Here is a 19,946-nt window from a genome sequence, read left to right as displayed (position 1 = left end):
AAGCAGTAAGCGATCTCATTTGGAACCAGAGTCTGTGTAATAGTGATCAATAAGTGAAGCCCCTTTGACCACCGAAATCTAATCAGTTCATCAGTAAGTCCATGAAGTTTGTGCCAAATTTGAAGAAACTCCCTCAAGGTGTTCTTGAGATATCGTGTTCACGAGAATCAGACGGACAGAAAACCTGAAAACATAATGCCTCTGGTCCCAGCTCTCACCCTGTGGAGGCATAAAAAGCACACATGCTATTCAGTGGTGACAGATAGCCACTATCTGCTTTCTACGTCTTTCTCTACTCTACCCACAGAGGGGAACTACCCATTGGTCCGACATCCCATTGTTCCGACCATATTAAACTCATTGTTCCGAAGTCCGTTCCGAAATCATCATGATGCCCTGTGTTTAAGGTCTGGTTAGGTTTAGGCACAAAAACCACTTGGTTAGGGTTGGGAAAAGATCATGGTGTGGGTTGAAATTGAAAGAGAAAGTGGCAAACACATAAGCCGTGAGCCTGCTCCGCCTCAAGCCTTTCCCAGCTGACCCAGAGTCGGTCGCGGCGCACCATACGCCCGCCGCGAGCCGTTCAGCACCACGGACAGTCGGACTATTGGGATGTCGAACCAATGGGCTGTCGGACCAATGACATGGACCCCCCACAGAGCCCACTCCCAGTGATGGAGATCAATGATAACAAACAGCATGTACACATAAACTGGCAGTGAGGAGAGTGCGTGTTGGTTACTGCAAGGAGCATGCTGGAACACCGACTCGGTAATGTTCATTACAGAACTATACAGATTGAAAGTTTGCAAACATTAGCCACCACTAGCTACTGATCATACCAGACCAAGTATGGCTGTAGCAGCAAAACTACGAAGTGCATCACACTGATTAATGGTGCGTTCTATTGCTCACGAACTTTCCATTTGTAAGAGGAAGGATGTTTTTTTCTTCTTTCAGAAGTTAGATTAGGTTTAAAGGTAAAAATATTAGTCTGATTTAAGGTAGGAGTTCTGAAACTAGACACACAAGCACTAATAACTATGTTGGCATGTTCAATTATACTTTCAATGCTTAAACACAAGAGAGTATATCACTACATAATGTAATAAGTTACACATGGTCCGTTGTGGATTGATTTGCAGTTTCTCCAGATCCGGATCTTGATCCTACATAAAACCAACCATCAAAAGTAAGTAAGAAAAGATGTTTTTTTATTTATATCTTGTGTGTCCCAGTCTCTGTGGCGAAGGAATATCCTCTTGTCGAACACCCAATCAAATAAAGTCTCTTTTTATATTTGAGATTTTGTCGATAAGCCGCAATTCTTTGGTGTTTTGAACTTAAAGTTGGCACTGACCGACACACTGTAACAATACAGACACTGTGTGGTCTGTGGCTTCTACAGTATTTCATCTACTGACTCCAAATCAAATGCTGTTCTGTAAACATATAGCACATCACCATATTTCCTGGTATGTGTTAGTGTTATTTCTGGAAAATGACTGTATTCTGTATGCCACAATAGGCCACAATTCCTTTCAAAAAGGCAAAAAACGTTTAGTCCAACATATTTCTGTGTTGTTTTTGGCATTCCTCTCTAATTTGCAAACTATTTTACATGTAGAGATACATGAGAAGCGACATCCTCTTTGCAGTTACCTGGCTATTACAAGTACTTTGCATACGTTATTGAGTTGTTTTTGGAATCAGAGAGTATTTTGAATGTTATATGTACACAAGGGGATGCTCAGCAGGACAGCATCCCCTTTGCATATGCACAAGGACAAAGCCATTACAGCAACTTCTACAGGCTCAGTTAATGCTTCTGCTCTGGAAACTGCAGAGAAAGAAATAACAATTCTAATGATGTCAGTCTTCTCGGTCAGCCTGTCTACAGACAGGAACGCTTGTGTTGGTACTGGTGCTGTGCTGCCATACTGTCATTCATATCATTTTTCTGAAACCTCTTTATGTTCCCAATATTTTGCCACAGATTTCAGTGGTTTGAGGAAGTCGGGCTATTTATTTGCTTTAAATAAAGAAAAAAAATGTGGTTTGTTATGCTTTCATTTTTTTAGGAGAGCAGAGGAACGTTTCACAGGTTCCAAATAGCAACGGTTGTCACCATAAATCCCTGTGCATGTATAGGAGTGGAAAATGGTCTCCAAGATAAAGCATGAGTGCCCCTTAAGGAGAATATCTCGCCCCAAACTCTTGTGTAGTTTTGACTGTGCACATGCAAGCAGGCATGTAGAGGCATGTACATAGTAATGTGCAATACACATATACTGTATACATACAGACCTGCTCACACTTGCATTGGCAAATTTGCATTCGCACATGCACACACTAACACACACAAAAACACTTAAAAGTGTCAGTCAAAACAGAAAAACCACCAAACCTGATATGCACAAATCATTTTCAAAAATACAGACCCGATTAGAAAAAAGACTGAGAATACTCAGACCTAAACTAAAATCTACCCAAACAGACAACTGCAAGACATTTGTCTCTTGTAATGATTATGATGTCCCATGTGGTCAGAGAACATAGCCAGTCTATTTGGGTCCAACCTAACAGACATACTAAAACACAGATCCAAGATCTGCAACAATAGAACTGGACCCTGCTCAACCCAAGCAGACTGACTGTAATTTTGCTTTCCTGTCATCTCCCTTCTGATGGCTGTTCAATAAAGGAAAAAAATCGCTAAAATTAACCCTGTCTCCTAAGAATGATGTTTAAAGGGGATGTACTGTGCTCATAGTCAGATTCATAGTATTCTGAGGTTCTGCTAGAACATGTTTATGTGCTGTAATGTTAAAAAAACAAACAAACTGATTCTTCTCATACTGCCTGTGCTGAAACATCTGCATTCACCGTCACTGAACGAGATGCTCTGTCTCTTTAAGCCCCCCTCCTAAAAGACCTAGGTTGCTCTGAATGGCCAGGGTTTCCTTTTCTCTGCACCATAACTGAAGGCGATGGAATCACTGTAACAGTGTGTATCGCCATTTTCTACCATGAAAAATCACCAATAAGAGCTTTTAAACCAAAATCTTCAAAATTCCACATTTTCCAGGAGGAATGTCATCAAAACCAGGGAGAACTTTAAAAAAAATACTGGCGACAAAGTTTTGATATTTCTGTGATGTTAGCATGTAGCTTAATGTAGCAGTGTACTTGCAGCCAGGGGAATTACTGTAATGAATAGATAATAGTGGCACTTTCTGTTACAAAAAACTCACCAAGAAAAGCTTTAAAATCAAAATCTACCAGCAGTAACATGATCCACAATCTGGGAGAAATTAACAGCAGTGGCAACCTGTACATGTTTCCCTGATGTTAGCATGGTGCTTCATGTAGCAGTGTACCTGCAGCCAGGGAATGACGGTAACAGATAATAGCGGCACTTTCTCCCATTAAAAATTACCAATAAAAGCTTGTAATTACAACTAGACATGGTAGTTTTCTGTGGCATTGTAGGCTACATAATGTAGAACTTGCAGTAGTGTGTGAGCAGATGATCGTATAACGAAATCCATTCCGAGCTGACGTCTTTGGTAGTTGTGGTGATTTCGTACAATATTGGGTGTCAGAGACCAAACTGATAAAATGTTCCCCAGCTAGATATGACCTGGAGTTATGACCTCAATTGAAACAAAGGATTTCATTGGTCAAACCTATATTTCTTAAGGCAGAAATCTGTAGAAATTGTGGTTTATCCAAATCATTTTTCTCCCATACAAATCCACAAAATCTGTCTTTCTTAAATTTCCTTGCAATTTTCTGGACAAAAATTCATTTTGTGGTGTGCTCAGTTTTTAAAAAGCTGGAATCTGAGAATTTCCACTTTATTTCTTGAAAACTTTCTAAGAAAATATTAATTAAAACCACCTCATTAATCCTTGCAGCTCATGGTTGTATTCTAGGTTTATAAACTGCATGGCTAAGGTGTCACTACTAATTGCTAAAAACCCTCAAGTCTCTGTATATTATATTTGACTAGAATCAGACAGAGCAGCACCTCCGATTTTTCCTAGTGAGGTACTTTTAGTTGTTAAGTAAACTCATGATAACATTGTATGCTGATATTGATAATGGGATATTTTTACTGGGAATTTATATCAGAGTATGCAAATATTTTTATGTTTCTGTTCACCACTCAGTATCAACTAATAAATCACTGCTGGACGAACAGCTGAAAGGCACTTTTGCTTTGGCTGTGTGTATTTTTGTCCTTCTCTCAACTATAAAAAGTCAGAGAGCAAAGCAAACAGTCTGCTGTGATTATGATTATGATTTCCTGAGAGAAATTCCAACCATAACAATACTTATTATCGCAAGCACTCGTCTGATTAGAGAGACTGTCATGTAAAAACAGAAAGAAAATAGGAAAAGATCAAATATATTTCAGTTCATCAAGGGGCACCGAGTCCAACCAAGGACACTGTCAGGACTGAAACGGCAGGGATGGAGGATTTTCTCTCAGCCCAGCCAAAACATCTAGCAGCCAAGCGGCGTGCCTGAAATGATGGGTACTCCCCTGGCGATGACAAGGTCTGGCCCTCGGGAGAAGAAGTGTCAAGGCTTGGAGAGACAGTCTTTCGGTTAGTTTATGGTTCGAGTTAAAACGTCACGCGATGTTGCATGAAAAAGGCAACAAAAATGTCCTCCGGAGGATGCCAAGGGGTCTCGTCAGTGAGATTTGATATGTTTCTACAAACAGCAGATCTGGATAACTGCTGCCACGAGAAAGATAAAGCCACATTTGTCCATTCATTTGTTTCCAGATATTGCTTATTTGGCTGATATGAGTTTACGTTGAGTCAGAGCCCGAACAGAGTTCTTGTTATCTGTGTTTTGACGAGCTAATGAAAATCTTATTCAGTCCTCATGGTTTGTGACAAGGAAACTGAGGAATTCTCTTCAGAAAACATTGAGCTGATTTGAGAAGATGAAACTGTGTGTGTGTCTGTGGCCTGTACATCGACAGCATGTGGAGGATGTATGTGTGTGTATGTTAGAGGGGAGCCTGTCTGCTCTGTTGTTTACTGCCGGCAGTACCACAGATCTGTGTTGTTTGGGTGAGAGAGGTATATTCCTTCTCAAGTGGCCAAAGAAATGGTGATTTAAGAGCAAACCACAAACAAAGGGGAGTGAAAGAGGGGATGTTATGGAGAACAACCGTCTGGTCTCCAGGCAGATTTTGCTGTGGTGTTTGTCATTTAAAGGTTCCCTGTGGAGTTTTAGACCTCTAGGAGCATTGACTGAGTCCCCATTTTGTTTATAAATACCACGTGCCAGCTGATTGGCCAACTGCAATTAGGCTGGTAATGTCACATGTCTTTGATGTCATCATTTATATGTTCAGTATGTAACTTTTCTAATTTTTGGTCTGAATCAGGTAATCAACTGTCTTAAAAGAATACGTCACTTGCAAAATTGTCATTTGGATATTAATTTATCACCATGTTACGTTGAATTTGTTAAGAAAACTTTGTTTTTCCTGCATGTTTCCACAGAGAATGGAGAATCCAAAAAAGGCGAACATTCTTCATAAATAAAAGTTAATGGGGGACGCATACAAGACAGCAAAGGAGCATTTTTTTGCTAAAACTTTATGATTTAAAACCCTTTGGCCTATGAGGAGAGCTCCCTGAGTGTGCCTGAGCATGCGTGTGGGTACGAGCTCCACTTGAGCAGGGTTCAAAGGCATACATGTTCAGGCACCCTGCTCAGCTGTGCATGAGACTATTCATACTAATGATTTAAATCTTAATGTCTTTGTAAAAATGCATGAGTTTGGGAAGTACTAAGCATATGTCTGGATAAATGAGACTGATTATACTGCACAAGTTATGTGACAGGTTGTAAACTGTTTTTATATAGTTTTGCTGCTCCATGAGACAATTCATGAAAAATGTTTGCCTTTTTTGGATTCTCCGTTCAATGCTGAGGCATGCAAGAAAAAAAGTTTTCTTCACAAATTAAATGCAACACAGTGAGAAGGGTTTTAGCGGCATAAGATTTTCACAGTACGATAACTGTCTCAGAAAATATTGCGGTATCACAGTATTATAGAATTATCATTATTAGTCAAAAGTCAAAATTACCCTTAAAGGAATAAAAACAGATGGCTTATTTTTGGTTGAACAAACGTTTTATTACTATAATTGAAACTTGAAACCATTTTTTAAAATGAAAGTTTGGGTTAAAAGTAAAATAAGGTTGAGATTGACCATAGCAACCCTATTTTTTTAAAGGGAGTTTCTGTACAAAGTCTCCTTTTTTAAAGTAACTAAAATAAATTTGAGATTCTCTGTCTTGTTGCAAATTTTTCAATATTGCAGATGAACAAATGCACACAGTATGATAACTGTCAATTTTAATATTACAGTATACCTTTAAACCAGTATACCACTACAACCTTTATGGTGAGTAATTCATATACAAATGATCAATTTGCGGTTTACGTACTTCTTCAAGATTACATTTTCTAACAATCCAAAATGGTGGAAGGAATTACAGAAAATTAAAAGAATTTACATAAATCCACACAAAATACAATTAAAGATAGTAAGGTTCAAGGTCCAGTAATTTATGGTAATTCTACAGGGTCCATGTCATTGGTTCGACAGCCCATTAGTCCGACTGTCCGCGGTGCTGAATGGCTCACGGCGGGCGTATGGTGCGCCGCGACCGGCTTGAGGCAGAGCAGGCTCACGGCTTATGTGTTTGCCACTTTCTTTTTCATTTTAACCCACACCATGATCTTTTCCTGACCCTAACCAAGTGGTTTTTGTGCCTAAACCTAACCAGACCTTAACCACAGGGCATCATTTCAGATTTCGGAACGGACTTCGGAACAATGGGTTTAATATGGTCGGAACAATGGGATGTCGAACCAATGGGCTGTCGAACCAATGGGCAGTTCCCAATTCTACAATACAGGTTTGCGCAACGAAGTGCAAGTTGTAGTAGTTGTAGCCTTTGAACTACACAAGAAACAAACAAACAAAAAGGTTTCATATTCATTTTAATTCTGTTAAGTTTTAGGGGTTAAGGGGTTATGGGTAAATTTGTTTATAATAAATAAGAATCAGTGCCAGGGCTGGGCGATATGGCAAACTTCTTCTATCACGGTATATGTAATGTTATATCATGGTAATAAATGGTTTGAAATAATCTTACTTTATGTCATCACATTTGACAGTTTTCTTCTTCTTCTTTGGAACTTCCGCACAAACAAAAAACAACAACCGTATCACATGAGACAACACAAACTAAAAACTCAAGATTCAAATCAGTAAAACTAAAATTCTTTCAAAGTGGAAGTTTTAAGGTTCCTGAGAACGATAATTTGAAGTGTTACAGGTTTCTGTATTGAGAATTACTTTACTCTCCTTCTCCATGTCTGCCCAAACCACATTACGTTGAGAGGCAGCTAGATTCACAAGATCACTCCAGAATCACAAGATCACGTGAGAATCCAGCTCTGATTTGCTACATAGCCTGCCCTGAATAGCATTCTAACAACCTGGCATTGGTAATACTTGCTAGAGTGGGCACGTTGTGGGTGAGGATCCACATCTATCTGAAATACTGGGTGCTTTTAATTTAATTTGATTCAGATTCTAACATCCAGACATTGTGGTTGTAGGTAATAATAAGAGGAGAAAATGTAGGAAGAAGACTAACGAGACCAAGATGAAGACATCACAGAACAGCAACAGAAACAACAAGGTTCCAGCACTGATGCTTGGAACCCTAATGATTTAGTGGGTGGAATAAACAGTAGTGTTTCGCCACATCCCCAGTGTTTACCAGCCTGACTACACTGTGAAACTTTATACCAACAAAACATTGGCTTAGAAAAATGTTTAAGGATACAATCTTTATCCTAATATGACCATGTTTATTCATGCTAAGACACGAATACAAGTGCAACTCTAGATCAGACTCCACTGTTAGAGTCAGTCTTTGTTCAACTGAATGACAATGATCAAACTGATCTTAGGTGCTTTTTGCAGAACCAGGCCAACATCAATACTGCGTGCTTGAAAAGTCAGGAACTCTGAGTGACCATTAAATGATATCAGTAGTATTTTTGTCCTGGCAGCCATTTATCTGCTGCATTTGTTTTTCCCAGCGGTCGAATAACGTCAGAGAAACAAAGTGTTTGACGCCGCGGGGAAGTTGTCAGCAAACTTAGACACACAGCAGTGGAGCTGTGAGGCCATTAACCTCTCTGACTGCTCGCTCGCTCGGTAACAATAGACAGCATACAGCCCCGCTTCGGCTTCAGAGTCTTTCCTCGCACCGAACCAGATACATAGGAAAGTCTAATGTTCATTTGATGACTTGGCTAAACAAAACATGTTTATACTTCCTTCCCCTGTTGCCAGGCCTCACCTTGAATGCACTTCTCTTCTGCTTTTCCAGCTCTGAGGTGCCTTTATTAACATTAATCACCCCTCCCTTTAACTAAATTGGGGGGCTGTTAATCTAAGTGTATTTTAATGGAACACTTCAGAAGCAACTCCCTCAATTACATCAACTCTTTCCAGCATGGTCCCTATTAAAAACAACCTTTCATTTAGGGCGGGGGGAACCCACAGACAGAGAGGGAAACAGAGAGAATTAAGGGAGCCTTGCTTAATCAGTTTCACCTGCCAAAGTGAAAGCATGTACCACAGACTGCCGTTTATAGGTATATTTTACATCAGACACATGGCTCTGTTTATAAAACATTAAGCTACAATTTTACATTATGGGTACTTATCCGGAGTTTGGGGGGAAATTTGGGGCCCTCCCTGGTTGTGCATTACTAAATGGACCCGGTGATGTCACAGAGGTTAAGCTCACTCAGCTTACAGTCAGTTTGGATGAATTTCCCCCATAACTCTAATTCACACAAACAACCTCCTACAATCAAAGACAGCACTTTGGAAGCTGGGAGTCAAACATCTGCCCACCTTTGAGAAACAAAATGAGAGTAGGACACCGCCGAGCTTTGGATGGGCTGATCCCGTGGAGACTTGGCTACGTGAGCCACTGTACAAAGTGTTTGTAATTGTGCTGGGAAAGAAGACGTTTTGGAACAAATCACAGCAGTACTGACTCAATTGTGTGGTGTCATATTAACACCATTTGTAGCACACATCAGACGCAAGGCACAGTCAGGGTACAGTAGCAGAGGTGTGTCGATCTGGGAGTGAAAGTTATAAAATCGCTGCATTTCTAGAGAGTCAAGAAGGTGTGTGGGACTTTACATAAGCCTCTTTCACACACAGTTCACAGTAAATTACTGTGATAACCTTTCAGGCATTGCTAGTGAGTTTAGCTATTTACACACAAGCACTACGTTGAGGAACATTTCACTCCTACACCTTTTCAGACATGCCATAGCAATACCAGAGTAGATTGGGAAAGGGACAGTCCAGCAGATGATGATGGCAGAAGAAGAAGAAAATGGGGCAAGGTCTGATATGCATGTATGTGACGGAAGATGTCTCTTATTTTCAGGAACAGGAGCTGTTTTTGTCCAGTGGCAATATAATGAATGTAATATTCAATATATTTGTGAGTCCAGTAATGCTTTTTATGACCTATCTGGATGAGAAATAGCTCACAGATTCAAATATCATCAGTGGAGTCGTGATTGGTTTGCTCACCCCATCTGGAAGCGTCTTTTGTGAGATGGACATAATCCTTTATGAGCTTGTCCCTGCAATGCTACTGCTTTCATTCACAACACTGCTGTACCACCATTGTTCCTGCAATGTTACTTGGTCTTGAGGTGGGAAATTAGTGCTACAAGTTTCCCTGAATATTGATCCCTTCTCCCATTCACACATAACCCAATGCGGCAAATGTTCCTTAACATTTTAGGGATAGACCACCAAGTATGAAAAGTGCTTTAGAAAATATTAGGTACGGGTGTTTGTCATGCATGACACGCATGAGCAAGCATATTGCTCATGTTCTAAAATGAACTTTGGGCTAAATTTTACTTTGCAATGCACCACTTTCATTGGGTCGCCTCTGTGACTAGGTCAAACTTAACTAAAGTTGGCCCATTCAGGTAAAGTTCCTGAAGCTCAGTTGAACAGTCATGTTACAAATATGTGATCAAGCCTTGTAGTGCATCATGTGCGGGTGTGTGTGATTTGCCCAGGGTCAAAAAAAAGCAAGTATACTCAGTAAGAGTGTTTTGTCAGATGGTCAAATCGAACCTTTCTGACAATTTCTGTAACTTTCCAAGTTTCTGTGACTGGCCATCTATGTGGAGGTTCAGATAGGATCCAGCGTTTGAATTCTTAACACAACAGCTTCTATCACTTTTCATGGGAACAACCAAGTGCACCACTATAAATGTCTTCCATCCAAAAAAGTAGCCCCATGACATCCAGTTTTTCACTCGACTTTCAAGTGTAGCTGTTTGGAACAGCTAGTAACACTTTTGATTGCAATGTGGTTGGAGAGCACACACCAAGAACTTGAGTTCTGATAGAGTATACTCTGGCCCTCAATCTGTCTCTCAATAGCTTCTTACTTCCTGAACCTGTCTGTGGCACTCAGCCCCAAACCCATTCATTCTTATAAAGACATACATTGTAAAAAATGGTCATAAATCTTTCATTTTTTAAAGAATGCTAAATAATTTCTGAAAACAGCTGCAAACATTGCTCAGATTTGATTCAATACAAGAGCATGTCCAGCAGAACAATGTATGTTGGACTTGAATCAAAGTAAACTACAGAGGCTGTGTTCACTGCAGTGAAGGAACATGTCACCCAGTGCAACAGTGTGGCTCACTGATGCATTTTTAATTAGCTTCTGGGCAACAATGGAGCTCTATAACACAGAGGAAGAGGCTGTATCAGGCTTTGATACACACATACACACACAGTACTTGTTTGTAGGCTACATCATTGTTGGTCTTTTAATGGGATTTTTGGTCAATAAGGAACATATGGAATATCAGAAGCCCTATCCTTTAAACCTGCCAGGCAGCTTAGTAATACAGGCTATGAATTGATCAGCACACATGATGTTATGAAGCAAGTCTTCTGCATCTAGTTGAGATTGTGAATGAAGTCTGTAGCTGAAGCTGTAGCTTATATGGAATAACAGGTACTTCAGCTGCCCTTACTACTTCTCATAAAATTATGCCTTGAAAATTCTGACCCTCTTGCTCATATATCCATTACCTTGGAGACACAACAAAACATTATTCACCCAGTCAAAACACAGGTCAACCTGGGGTGCTCTGCTGTTGTTACTTTGCAACGTATGTAGTTTTAACTGAAACTTCTCCCATGTGCCAAGTGTGTAGCAGAACTATGGATGCTGATGCAAAAACACAAAATGTGAATGGCCCTATCTAGAGGCAGTGTTTTATCTGTCCATTCTGGGCTACTGTAGAAACAACATGGTGGATTCTGCGAAAGAGGACCTGCTCCATATGTAGATGTAAACGTCTCATTCTAAAGCAATGAAACATGGTTATGAATATCATTAGGGCTGTAGTCAACCAAAGAAAATGTTGGTCGACTGAAGTCGTACATAATCTTCAACTAATCGATTAGTCGTGGGAAAAAAAAAAAAAAAAATCTGCACGTTATTTTTACTTCTGCGGTGGCGTGTCTGTCACTCTGCAGTTACACCTCCAAAACACTAGTCTGCAGTGGAGGACTCTAAGTGCTGTAAAGTTTAGTTGATTCAAAACACACATTAAATATGGCTTAATAGAGACAATTTCAAACACAAGTACGCAAATTGGGTACTAGCGATCTTTTCCTCTTCTCATATAAAACCAGGGACAACAGCAACATTTAACAAAGGTAACAGCACTCAATGTGACTCCATTACAACTCACAAGATTCACAGACAAAACAACTGTCTTATACTAAACATGTTTTCCAAGCAAATACAACATGCTAACGTTATTAGTGCCAGCCTATGGCATTTTAAATTGTAGCCTATAAATTAGCCTGGCAGCTAGCGATCTTTCCCTTGTCTCATATAAAACCAGGGACAACAGCAACATTTAACAAAGGTAAGGGCACTCAATTTGGCTCCATTACAACTCACAAAATTCACTGACCAATCAACTGTCTTATACTAAACACGTTTTCCAAGCAAATACAACATGCTAACGTTATTAGCGCCAGCCTATGGCATGCTACATTGTATAAATTAGCCTAGCGAAGATCGGAGATTTCCTCTGCTCATATGAAGCCAGGATAAATCCTGAACTATAAATCCGTAAAGAATAAATCACACACAAGACTTAAAATTCTATTTCAGTGGAGGCTTTACTGTCCTCACAATTTATTGTTTCTTTTCCGTGAAATACAAGTAAATACAAGCTTCCTTTCCACTGAGGGAAATGGTGTCAGTATACAGAAACTGACAGGAGGTCTGCGTCACTGCAACGCAGAGCGTAAGGGTGGGCGAGTTCAACATTGTGTAAACAAAGTTACAGGTACACAACGAAAAAAAATTACAGGTACACAACGAACATTAATATATCATATATCATTTCTGCCAATAAATGCCCCTAAATCCTACACACTGGACCTGTAAACAATTGATAGTCTGATTATTACGATTCGACTGCTCATCAGTCACTTGAGTGCACTGTCATCTGTCATTGCAGCCTCTGACAGCTGTCAACAGGCTGTCATCTGTCTGTGGTTCAGTTGATGTGACATACTGTATCTTCTGCTGAACAGAAGACTGAGGGTCGGAACATTCCCAAAAAGCATGATGGCTTGCATACTGCAAAATGTGATTAGATACAGTAGAACAGCCTGGTATTTTTGGCACACCGCATCTGACATACTATGTATTGGGACATACTAAATCTTCCTCTGGCATACTAATAGCATAGGAGTATGGGTATTGGAACACACAGTACAGTATGAGTCATCAGGATGGGAAGAGTTTTACATGACTAATGTGGGTAAAGTAATTATCAGTGGAGCCTATATGTCATTTTGGTCCAGTCCAAATCTAGCATATGTTGTAGTAGCTAATCTAGTGTCCGGGTTTTCCTACATATTTGGCGTTGCTAGTGACCATTTCATGTTTGAAAAGATCTTGTGCTCAAATTGTGTTGACAAGTGGTGTTCACACCAAACCAAGCCAGACTTTTGTCTAGTTGCCACTTTTCTTCAATCTTGCAGCCCGGCTGTACTGTTATTGTTCAATGTTCAGTATGACAGATTGCAATTTCTTGGTGGGAGGGCAACTCATAAACAGAGAAAGGGCACAAATGTGCACGCAGACACACAGACACAGACACACAGACACACAGACACAGACATACACACACATCTCTGTAATTTCAGAGACTGATTGCAGTGATCACAGTCAACACATTGTTAAAATGGCTCAGTCTTTTGGTATTCTGTAAAAGTGTGACTCAGGACAGAGCTGCAGGGCTGTCCTGAGTCAGTCTTGTATATGTCGGGTCCCTCTGATAAATTGACCGTAAAGCTGATGATCAATTTACTGGAAGGAATGCATATTTCTGATCTGAGGTTACATATCAGAGGCGTGGGCACATCTGAAATACAAACTGAATTCCAAACATTTGACAGTCTTACCGTTTCTCTTGTTTTCCCTTTTAACCTACTGCAGTGTCAAAGCAAAATGTGCTTATAAGATGTCCAATCAATTTCCACCCTATGTACATTTTTGATCTTTTATCTATTGTCTTTCTTTGAAAAACTCTTATCATTTTATTTTCAAGACACAAAAAGGGGGGTCAAATGATAAAAACTGTACCTGGGTCCCAGCTCGTCCTCACACCTCCAGGTGAATTCTCCAAAGCTCTCGTAGCGCTGGTTGTAGTGGTAGAGCACGCGGTGGAGCGTGGGAGCACCCAGGTCCATCAGAGTATTGTAGGCTGTCTGCTGCTCCTTCCCACTGGTGTAACCATTGAACAGGTTGTAGATTTTATCGGCTATTTCTGGAAGGGTAAACACAATCATAGACAACTTCACATAGAATCATGGCAGCTATAACTGAAAATGTGTATGAACAATTTTAATGTCAGTGTATAGTCACAAAGGATATCAGTAATTAGCAACGTTTTTCGTTTTGTGTTGAATTCTCAGCTTTTTCTGGACATAGGTCTGCCGTGCTGCTGTCTGGGCTGTCCACACCAAGAATAACTATTACAGTAACTATAACAATTTCAATGTGAGCATACACACTGATGAACAATAACGTTCTGTAAACAATGGCGCCAAGCACATGCTATGTGCTCAAGCTATGTCGATGGCCTGGAAAAATGGATGTAGAAAAACAAATCGAAAACCAGAGGGATATGGGTTCACAACATTCTTCAAAAAGAGGAAAGGAATAAGGAGACTCTAACTCCGTGTTACGAGCTGCCGTCTTTGGAGACAAATTTTGTTCATCGTATGAGTCAATATCAGTTTGATTGTATCTTGGTGAACGTCAAATAAAACCATCAGTAAGGACAAGACGAATTGTATCGGCGCCAAAGACTGTTTGGCAGTGTGCCTCGGACAAAATGCTGATGCTAGAATGGATGGATGGTGGGACACTCTGCTGTGTGCTCGGTTGTGACTGGTTGTTACGTCAGCAGTTGTCTCATAAGAATATGGGACATTGAATTTGATGAATTTACCATTTATCAGACTACAACTGGGTCAAGAATTAGCTGGGAACTGCCCATTGGTCCAACAGCCCATTGGTCCGACATCCCATTGTTCCGACCATATTAAACCCATTGTTCCGAAATCATCATGATGCCCTGTGGTTAAGGTCTGGTTAGGTTTAAGCACAAAAACCACTTGGTTAGGGTTAGGAAAAGATCATGGTGTGGGTTAAAATGAAAAATAAAGTGACAAACACATAAGCCATGAGCCTGCTTCGCCTCAAGCCTTTCCCAGCTGACCCAGAGCCGGTCGCGGCGCACCATCAAAGCAGAAATACGTCCGCTGGGAGCTGTTCAGCACCGCGGACCGTCGGACCAATGGGCTGTCGGACCAGTGACATGGACCTGAATTAGCTAACTAGCTTACTGCATGGTCCCTCCACCTCATTCCCCTCGGCTAGGACACTACTTGGCTGGTACATGGGCGGACAGCAGCTCCAGAGATGGACCTTCAGTATACTCTGGAGCTCCCCTGTCCATCTTAGCCATAAGTACATTTGAGCATGAACCTAACGTGATGCTTTCTGCTACGTGGAACATGACACCATGTAAACTCAGATGAATTCTGATTGATTGTTAGTGTTCCTGTCCTTCATCAAATTGCTCGATTAATCTTCCAGTTACTTACTCGACTGATCATACGGTCTGTAAAATGTCAGGAAAAAGTGCAAGATGCAGATCCACTTTTCATTAAGCCCAAGAGTATGTCCTAAAATGTCTTGTATGTCAGATCCACAGTCTAAAACCCAAAGATTCAGTTTACCATCATATAATAAAGAAAAGCAGCAATTCTTCACAATCGAGAAGCTGGAGACTTTGGACATTTTTGCTTGAACAATGACGATTAAATAATGACTCAATGATTATCAAAATAGTTGCTGATTACTTTACTGTCAATCAACAAATCAGCCACTGGACTAATCGTTACAGCTCTAGAGACACTGTTAGGATTTTAAGTGCTACCTCCTTTTGGGGAAGAACTTTTCCCTAAAATAAATACTCCACTATTCTGTAGAACAATAGAACAAATCTGTGGGGTCTCACCCTTCTATATTTCTACTGCAGCCCCACTTTGCAATTTAGATTATTAAGACAGATGTCACTCTACATGCGCATCTTGATTTTAATAACAAATTTTAATAAATAAATCATTAGCATATTCATCTAAAGCCAGACTGAGTTGAAGTTTTTCTTCAGATGGGGAATTGTTTTATAATCACCTGTCCTGGTTAACAATGCCAGTAAAGTGTTCAAAACAGAGCCACGGAGTGGGCATATTGTATTTCACACCATTCATGTGTTTCCAGGCATTAAAATCAACAGCATGAGCCAGTAGTATCACACTTCACTGGTTGGAGCATTTTCGCAATGGCTGATTCAAATCAGAACTGGATCCGCAATAACATCTTTGCTATAAATCTCTCTCTAGTACACTGAGTGGCAAAACATTTCAACTTTCAGTCTTCTTTAATTTTTTACTATATGGAATAACATTTTTTTATAGTCAATATCCTCATGGAATAGTAGTTTAGTGTCTATAAACAGTCCTACTCCAGAGAGGAAAACTACCTCTCTGTGACTTTATGACTAGCTCTATGAACTGATCTTTAAGATCTGTTTTGTGAGGTCTTGAATTATACCTGCAAACAGAAAGAGCAAATGTCTGTCCTTTGAATCAGCTATACTTATATCTGGTTACTAGAAAACTGAGAAACATTATCTCCTCAGTGTCATCTCTGACTGACTATATCTCTTTAATACAATAAACATATTAAATCACACAAAGCCTGAACAAAAATGTAGAAAAATGTAGATGTTAAACTTATTTTGTGTCACAGTCACCTCAAGCATTTATACAGTGTTGGAACATGAAACTCATCTCTGTGAGCCACCTGTGATCACTACTGAAAGATGATTCACCTTCTTTGACTTTAGCCCCATCCCTTACCTTGTGCTTTGACGTCATCCACAGTTGGACACGGAGTTTTGATTGTGACCTCACTTGGACTGGAACGCCGCCCTGTGTTGTCCACTGCCCACAGCCGGAACCTAGACGCATAAACATACATGAAACTGTTTAGAAAAGCTGCTGCTGATTGTGAGTGATAAATGATTTTGTGCAAAACCATATAGATTCCCAGCAATGGAGTGTGATGAATCTACTGTCTCAACATCACATGATCATTTTACACAGATGTTAATTCGAGGTACAGACTCCCTTTGCTGGAGATGAGAGCCTGCATTATCAATACAGAACTTTCACTTGTGCCAGACTGACAATAAGCACTCCTTTTCAGGGCTATTAACCCGTCACTTCACTGAATGAATATCACCACCTAGTGAACAAAACACAAACTGCATCCACCTGCAGCTCCAAAGGTTTAGAAACAGTATCACAAGGTAGAGAGCTGAAGAAAAGAAAAACTTGATATATTTTGAGCAACAGACTTAAACACACTGAAACTTTTCCAGTATGTCTTCAAAGGCTTTTGATGCAGCTGCAGAGTGTGTTTTCTGTGTCATGCTTACATAACAGCGTATGCATACTTCTCCCCACACAATACATTTCCCCCTATAAGGCACCAATCCCAAGCTTTGTAAGAGCTCTGTCTTCATAGAAAATATAAGGAGCGTGTGGCGCCCTGAAGGTTGCGACGAGGCCTCAGCTCCAAGAGATGAATGAGCTGCCAGACAGGATGGAGAGAGCAGGAGTCCCACTGATGCTGGGGATTAAAAGAGCATGTGTAGCTACTCTCTCAGCCCATATACATCCAAACTGCTTTCACACTCCATCTTTATTCTCACTCATTCCCCCTTTTTCTTTCTCTACCCCAAACTTTGCCTCTTACTTCTCCATTTCTTTCACTCCACCTTAATCTACCTCTTTTCATCTCTACAAAGTGTGTGTAGCTTCCCTTTTGGCAGGCTGTCTGTGTTATAAGTGTCAGCATGTGTATGAGAGCATCTGAGCATCTGGTGTGTGTATCTGTGTGTATGCGCTACATCTTGTTACTGCATTACATTGCACATACACAGACTGAATACAGAACTATTTGAAAGTTACATCCAGTTTTTTAAAAAATAAATAATTTTATAATATTATAACATCCTTGTGTGGACTACAGAATTATTTCAGATACCAATTATTTTTTTCAGCTTCAACCTTATGTTAAAATTACACAGATTATCCACATCCAAACTCATTCTGGTAATGCAAGACCAATAATGTATCATAGCTGTAACCCTTGGTGTAATGCCTAGCTCTGAAATAACCCTGAGTTACCTTGCGCAGTCAATGTGTCACACCCAACACATTTAGTGAGTGGTTAGTACAGTATGTGAGGACTTCACTTGGAAATAAACTCACTCTTTCCCTAAGGACTATAAATACATGTGGAAAACATATTGTGGTCATGAACCTCTGACTTAGCCCTTATTTGACCCACTGGCCTTGTTTGACTTATGATAAGCACATACTGCATAATCACTGAGGAAGAATTTATAGAAAGTTAGAATAAATAAAGTTCCATAGATTGTTGGATGAAAGCAGCCTCAAATGCTTGGGTAGAAAAAAATTTGTTTAAAATATGCATTATGGTATGTGAAGGTATTTCACAGGCACTCTGATATGAAATGTTGATACCCCCATGGAAGTAAAACAAAGATACTGTTTAAAGGAATACTTCACCCCCCACATCATAATTTGTTTAGCAGTTACTCACCCCATTTTAAGTTGATTTTGAGAAGAAAACTTTGTTTTCTTGCACACCTCTGGCGAACAAAGAATCCAAAAAGGGAGCAAAGTCTTGATGAATAGAAGTCATAGGGGTCCAAGTTTAACAACAGCAAAACTTTATCAAAACATCCATTCACAAAGTCTCACGCAACTCGTACAGTATAGTCACAAGTCTCAATTATCCAGATGTATGCTCAGTACTACCCAAACACATGCATTTTCACTAAAACTGTAATATTTAAAACACTTCCTCATGTTTTACACAGGCGCACTACTCATCTGTGCTCAAGACTGTTTATGTGCAAAGTGTCTTAAAATGGTAAGATTTTAGCAAAAATACTGAACTTATTTATCCAGTCATATGACTGGATAAATAAGACTTGGAGTATACTGCACAAGCTGTGTGGACCACTACGACCTCAATTCATCAAGGATTTTTCTCCGTTTTTGGATTGTTCGTTGAACATTGTGGCAGGCGAGAATTCTTTTCTTTTTTTTTTTTTTTTTTACAAATTCGATGCAACACGGGGTGAGAAATTAATATAGAAATGATCATTTGGGAAGTGAAGAAATTCCCTTGAGAAATTTCTTACAATGCATCCCACTTGATTCTTCCCTACTCTGGTGTTTGTGATGCTTGAAGGAGCACATTTTGCTGTCTTACCCTGACTTAAATAAGAAGATCAATGTAAATTTTGCCTTTATTTGTTCAAGACAGATAGCTAAGTGAATGAAGTGTTGAGGGTTTTTATAAAAGATAGCTAAAAAACAAACAAACAAAAAAAAACATACGAAAACAAATCACATTCTGGCACCTCTAAACTGGCCATACTTTTAAACATAAAGTCAACTAAAAAATTCAAGCTGTCAAATTTGCGCAAATAGAACAAGGCAAAAATCTGCATCAAGTACAAAGTGAATGCTGATAGGCTTTTTACATGTGTTAAACACACCAACCTGGGAGCTAAGCTAGCTACTGTATTTCCCCCTGCTTTCTTTTTGCTAACTTTAGCATGGCTAATCACTTCACAAATGCACAGAAACGTTTGTATGTTGCTAGCTACAGCTAGTTGCTGTTGGTACATTCTGTTTGTGGCAATAAACTTTAACTCCCAATTACAATTACATACTACATACTTATTGTACATACTACTACTTCTACTAGTACTTACTACTTTATGATATGATGTTTTTGTAGTTAGTATACAATAAAGCAGCATTTTATTCTGACAGGAAATGATGCATTGTCAGCAACATAAAATGTCAATTAAACGGTGACTTTGAATGACACTGACAATTAAACTTCACAAAGAGAAAAGCAAATATTTTCCCAAAGATGATTTCTTGTTTGTTCTCAATGGCCTCTCTGGAGCTGTCTCACCACATTCACAATTACTCTAATCTTCTCCAGCTGTGAGAAGATAACCTACTCCATTTCCTATGTGCAGTGCATTGTGGACAATAGTGTTTAGCAGCAACACACTGAAATGCAAGTATTGTTTC

At 39.7% G+C, this 19,946-nt stretch overlaps 1 protein-coding gene across 5 annotated transcripts in view; it reads right to left on the bottom strand.

The window, feature by feature from the left end:
- Positions 1 to 19,946, bottom strand: part of astn1 (astrotactin 1) — a 591,813-nt gene that overhangs the window by 8,199 nt on the left and 563,668 nt on the right. For all 5 annotated transcript variants that reach the window (XM_033650224.2, XM_033650225.2, XM_033650227.2 and 2 more), the window contains 2 exons: positions 16,656 to 16,756; positions 13,807 to 13,990 (listed from right to left, as the gene is read on the bottom strand). In XM_033650224.2, the coding sequence (XP_033506115.2) occupies positions 13,807 to 13,990; positions 16,656 to 16,756 (285 nt within the window). The remainder of the gene's footprint in view (positions 1 to 13,806; positions 13,991 to 16,655; positions 16,757 to 19,946) is intronic.

This window comes from Epinephelus lanceolatus, chromosome 12, assembly GCF_041903045.1.
Source record: "Epinephelus lanceolatus isolate andai-2023 chromosome 12, ASM4190304v1, whole genome shotgun sequence".
NCBI classification, from domain to species: Eukaryota; Metazoa; Chordata; class Actinopteri; order Perciformes; family Serranidae; genus Epinephelus; species Epinephelus lanceolatus.
This window is presented reverse-complemented; position numbering and strand designations above follow the sequence as displayed.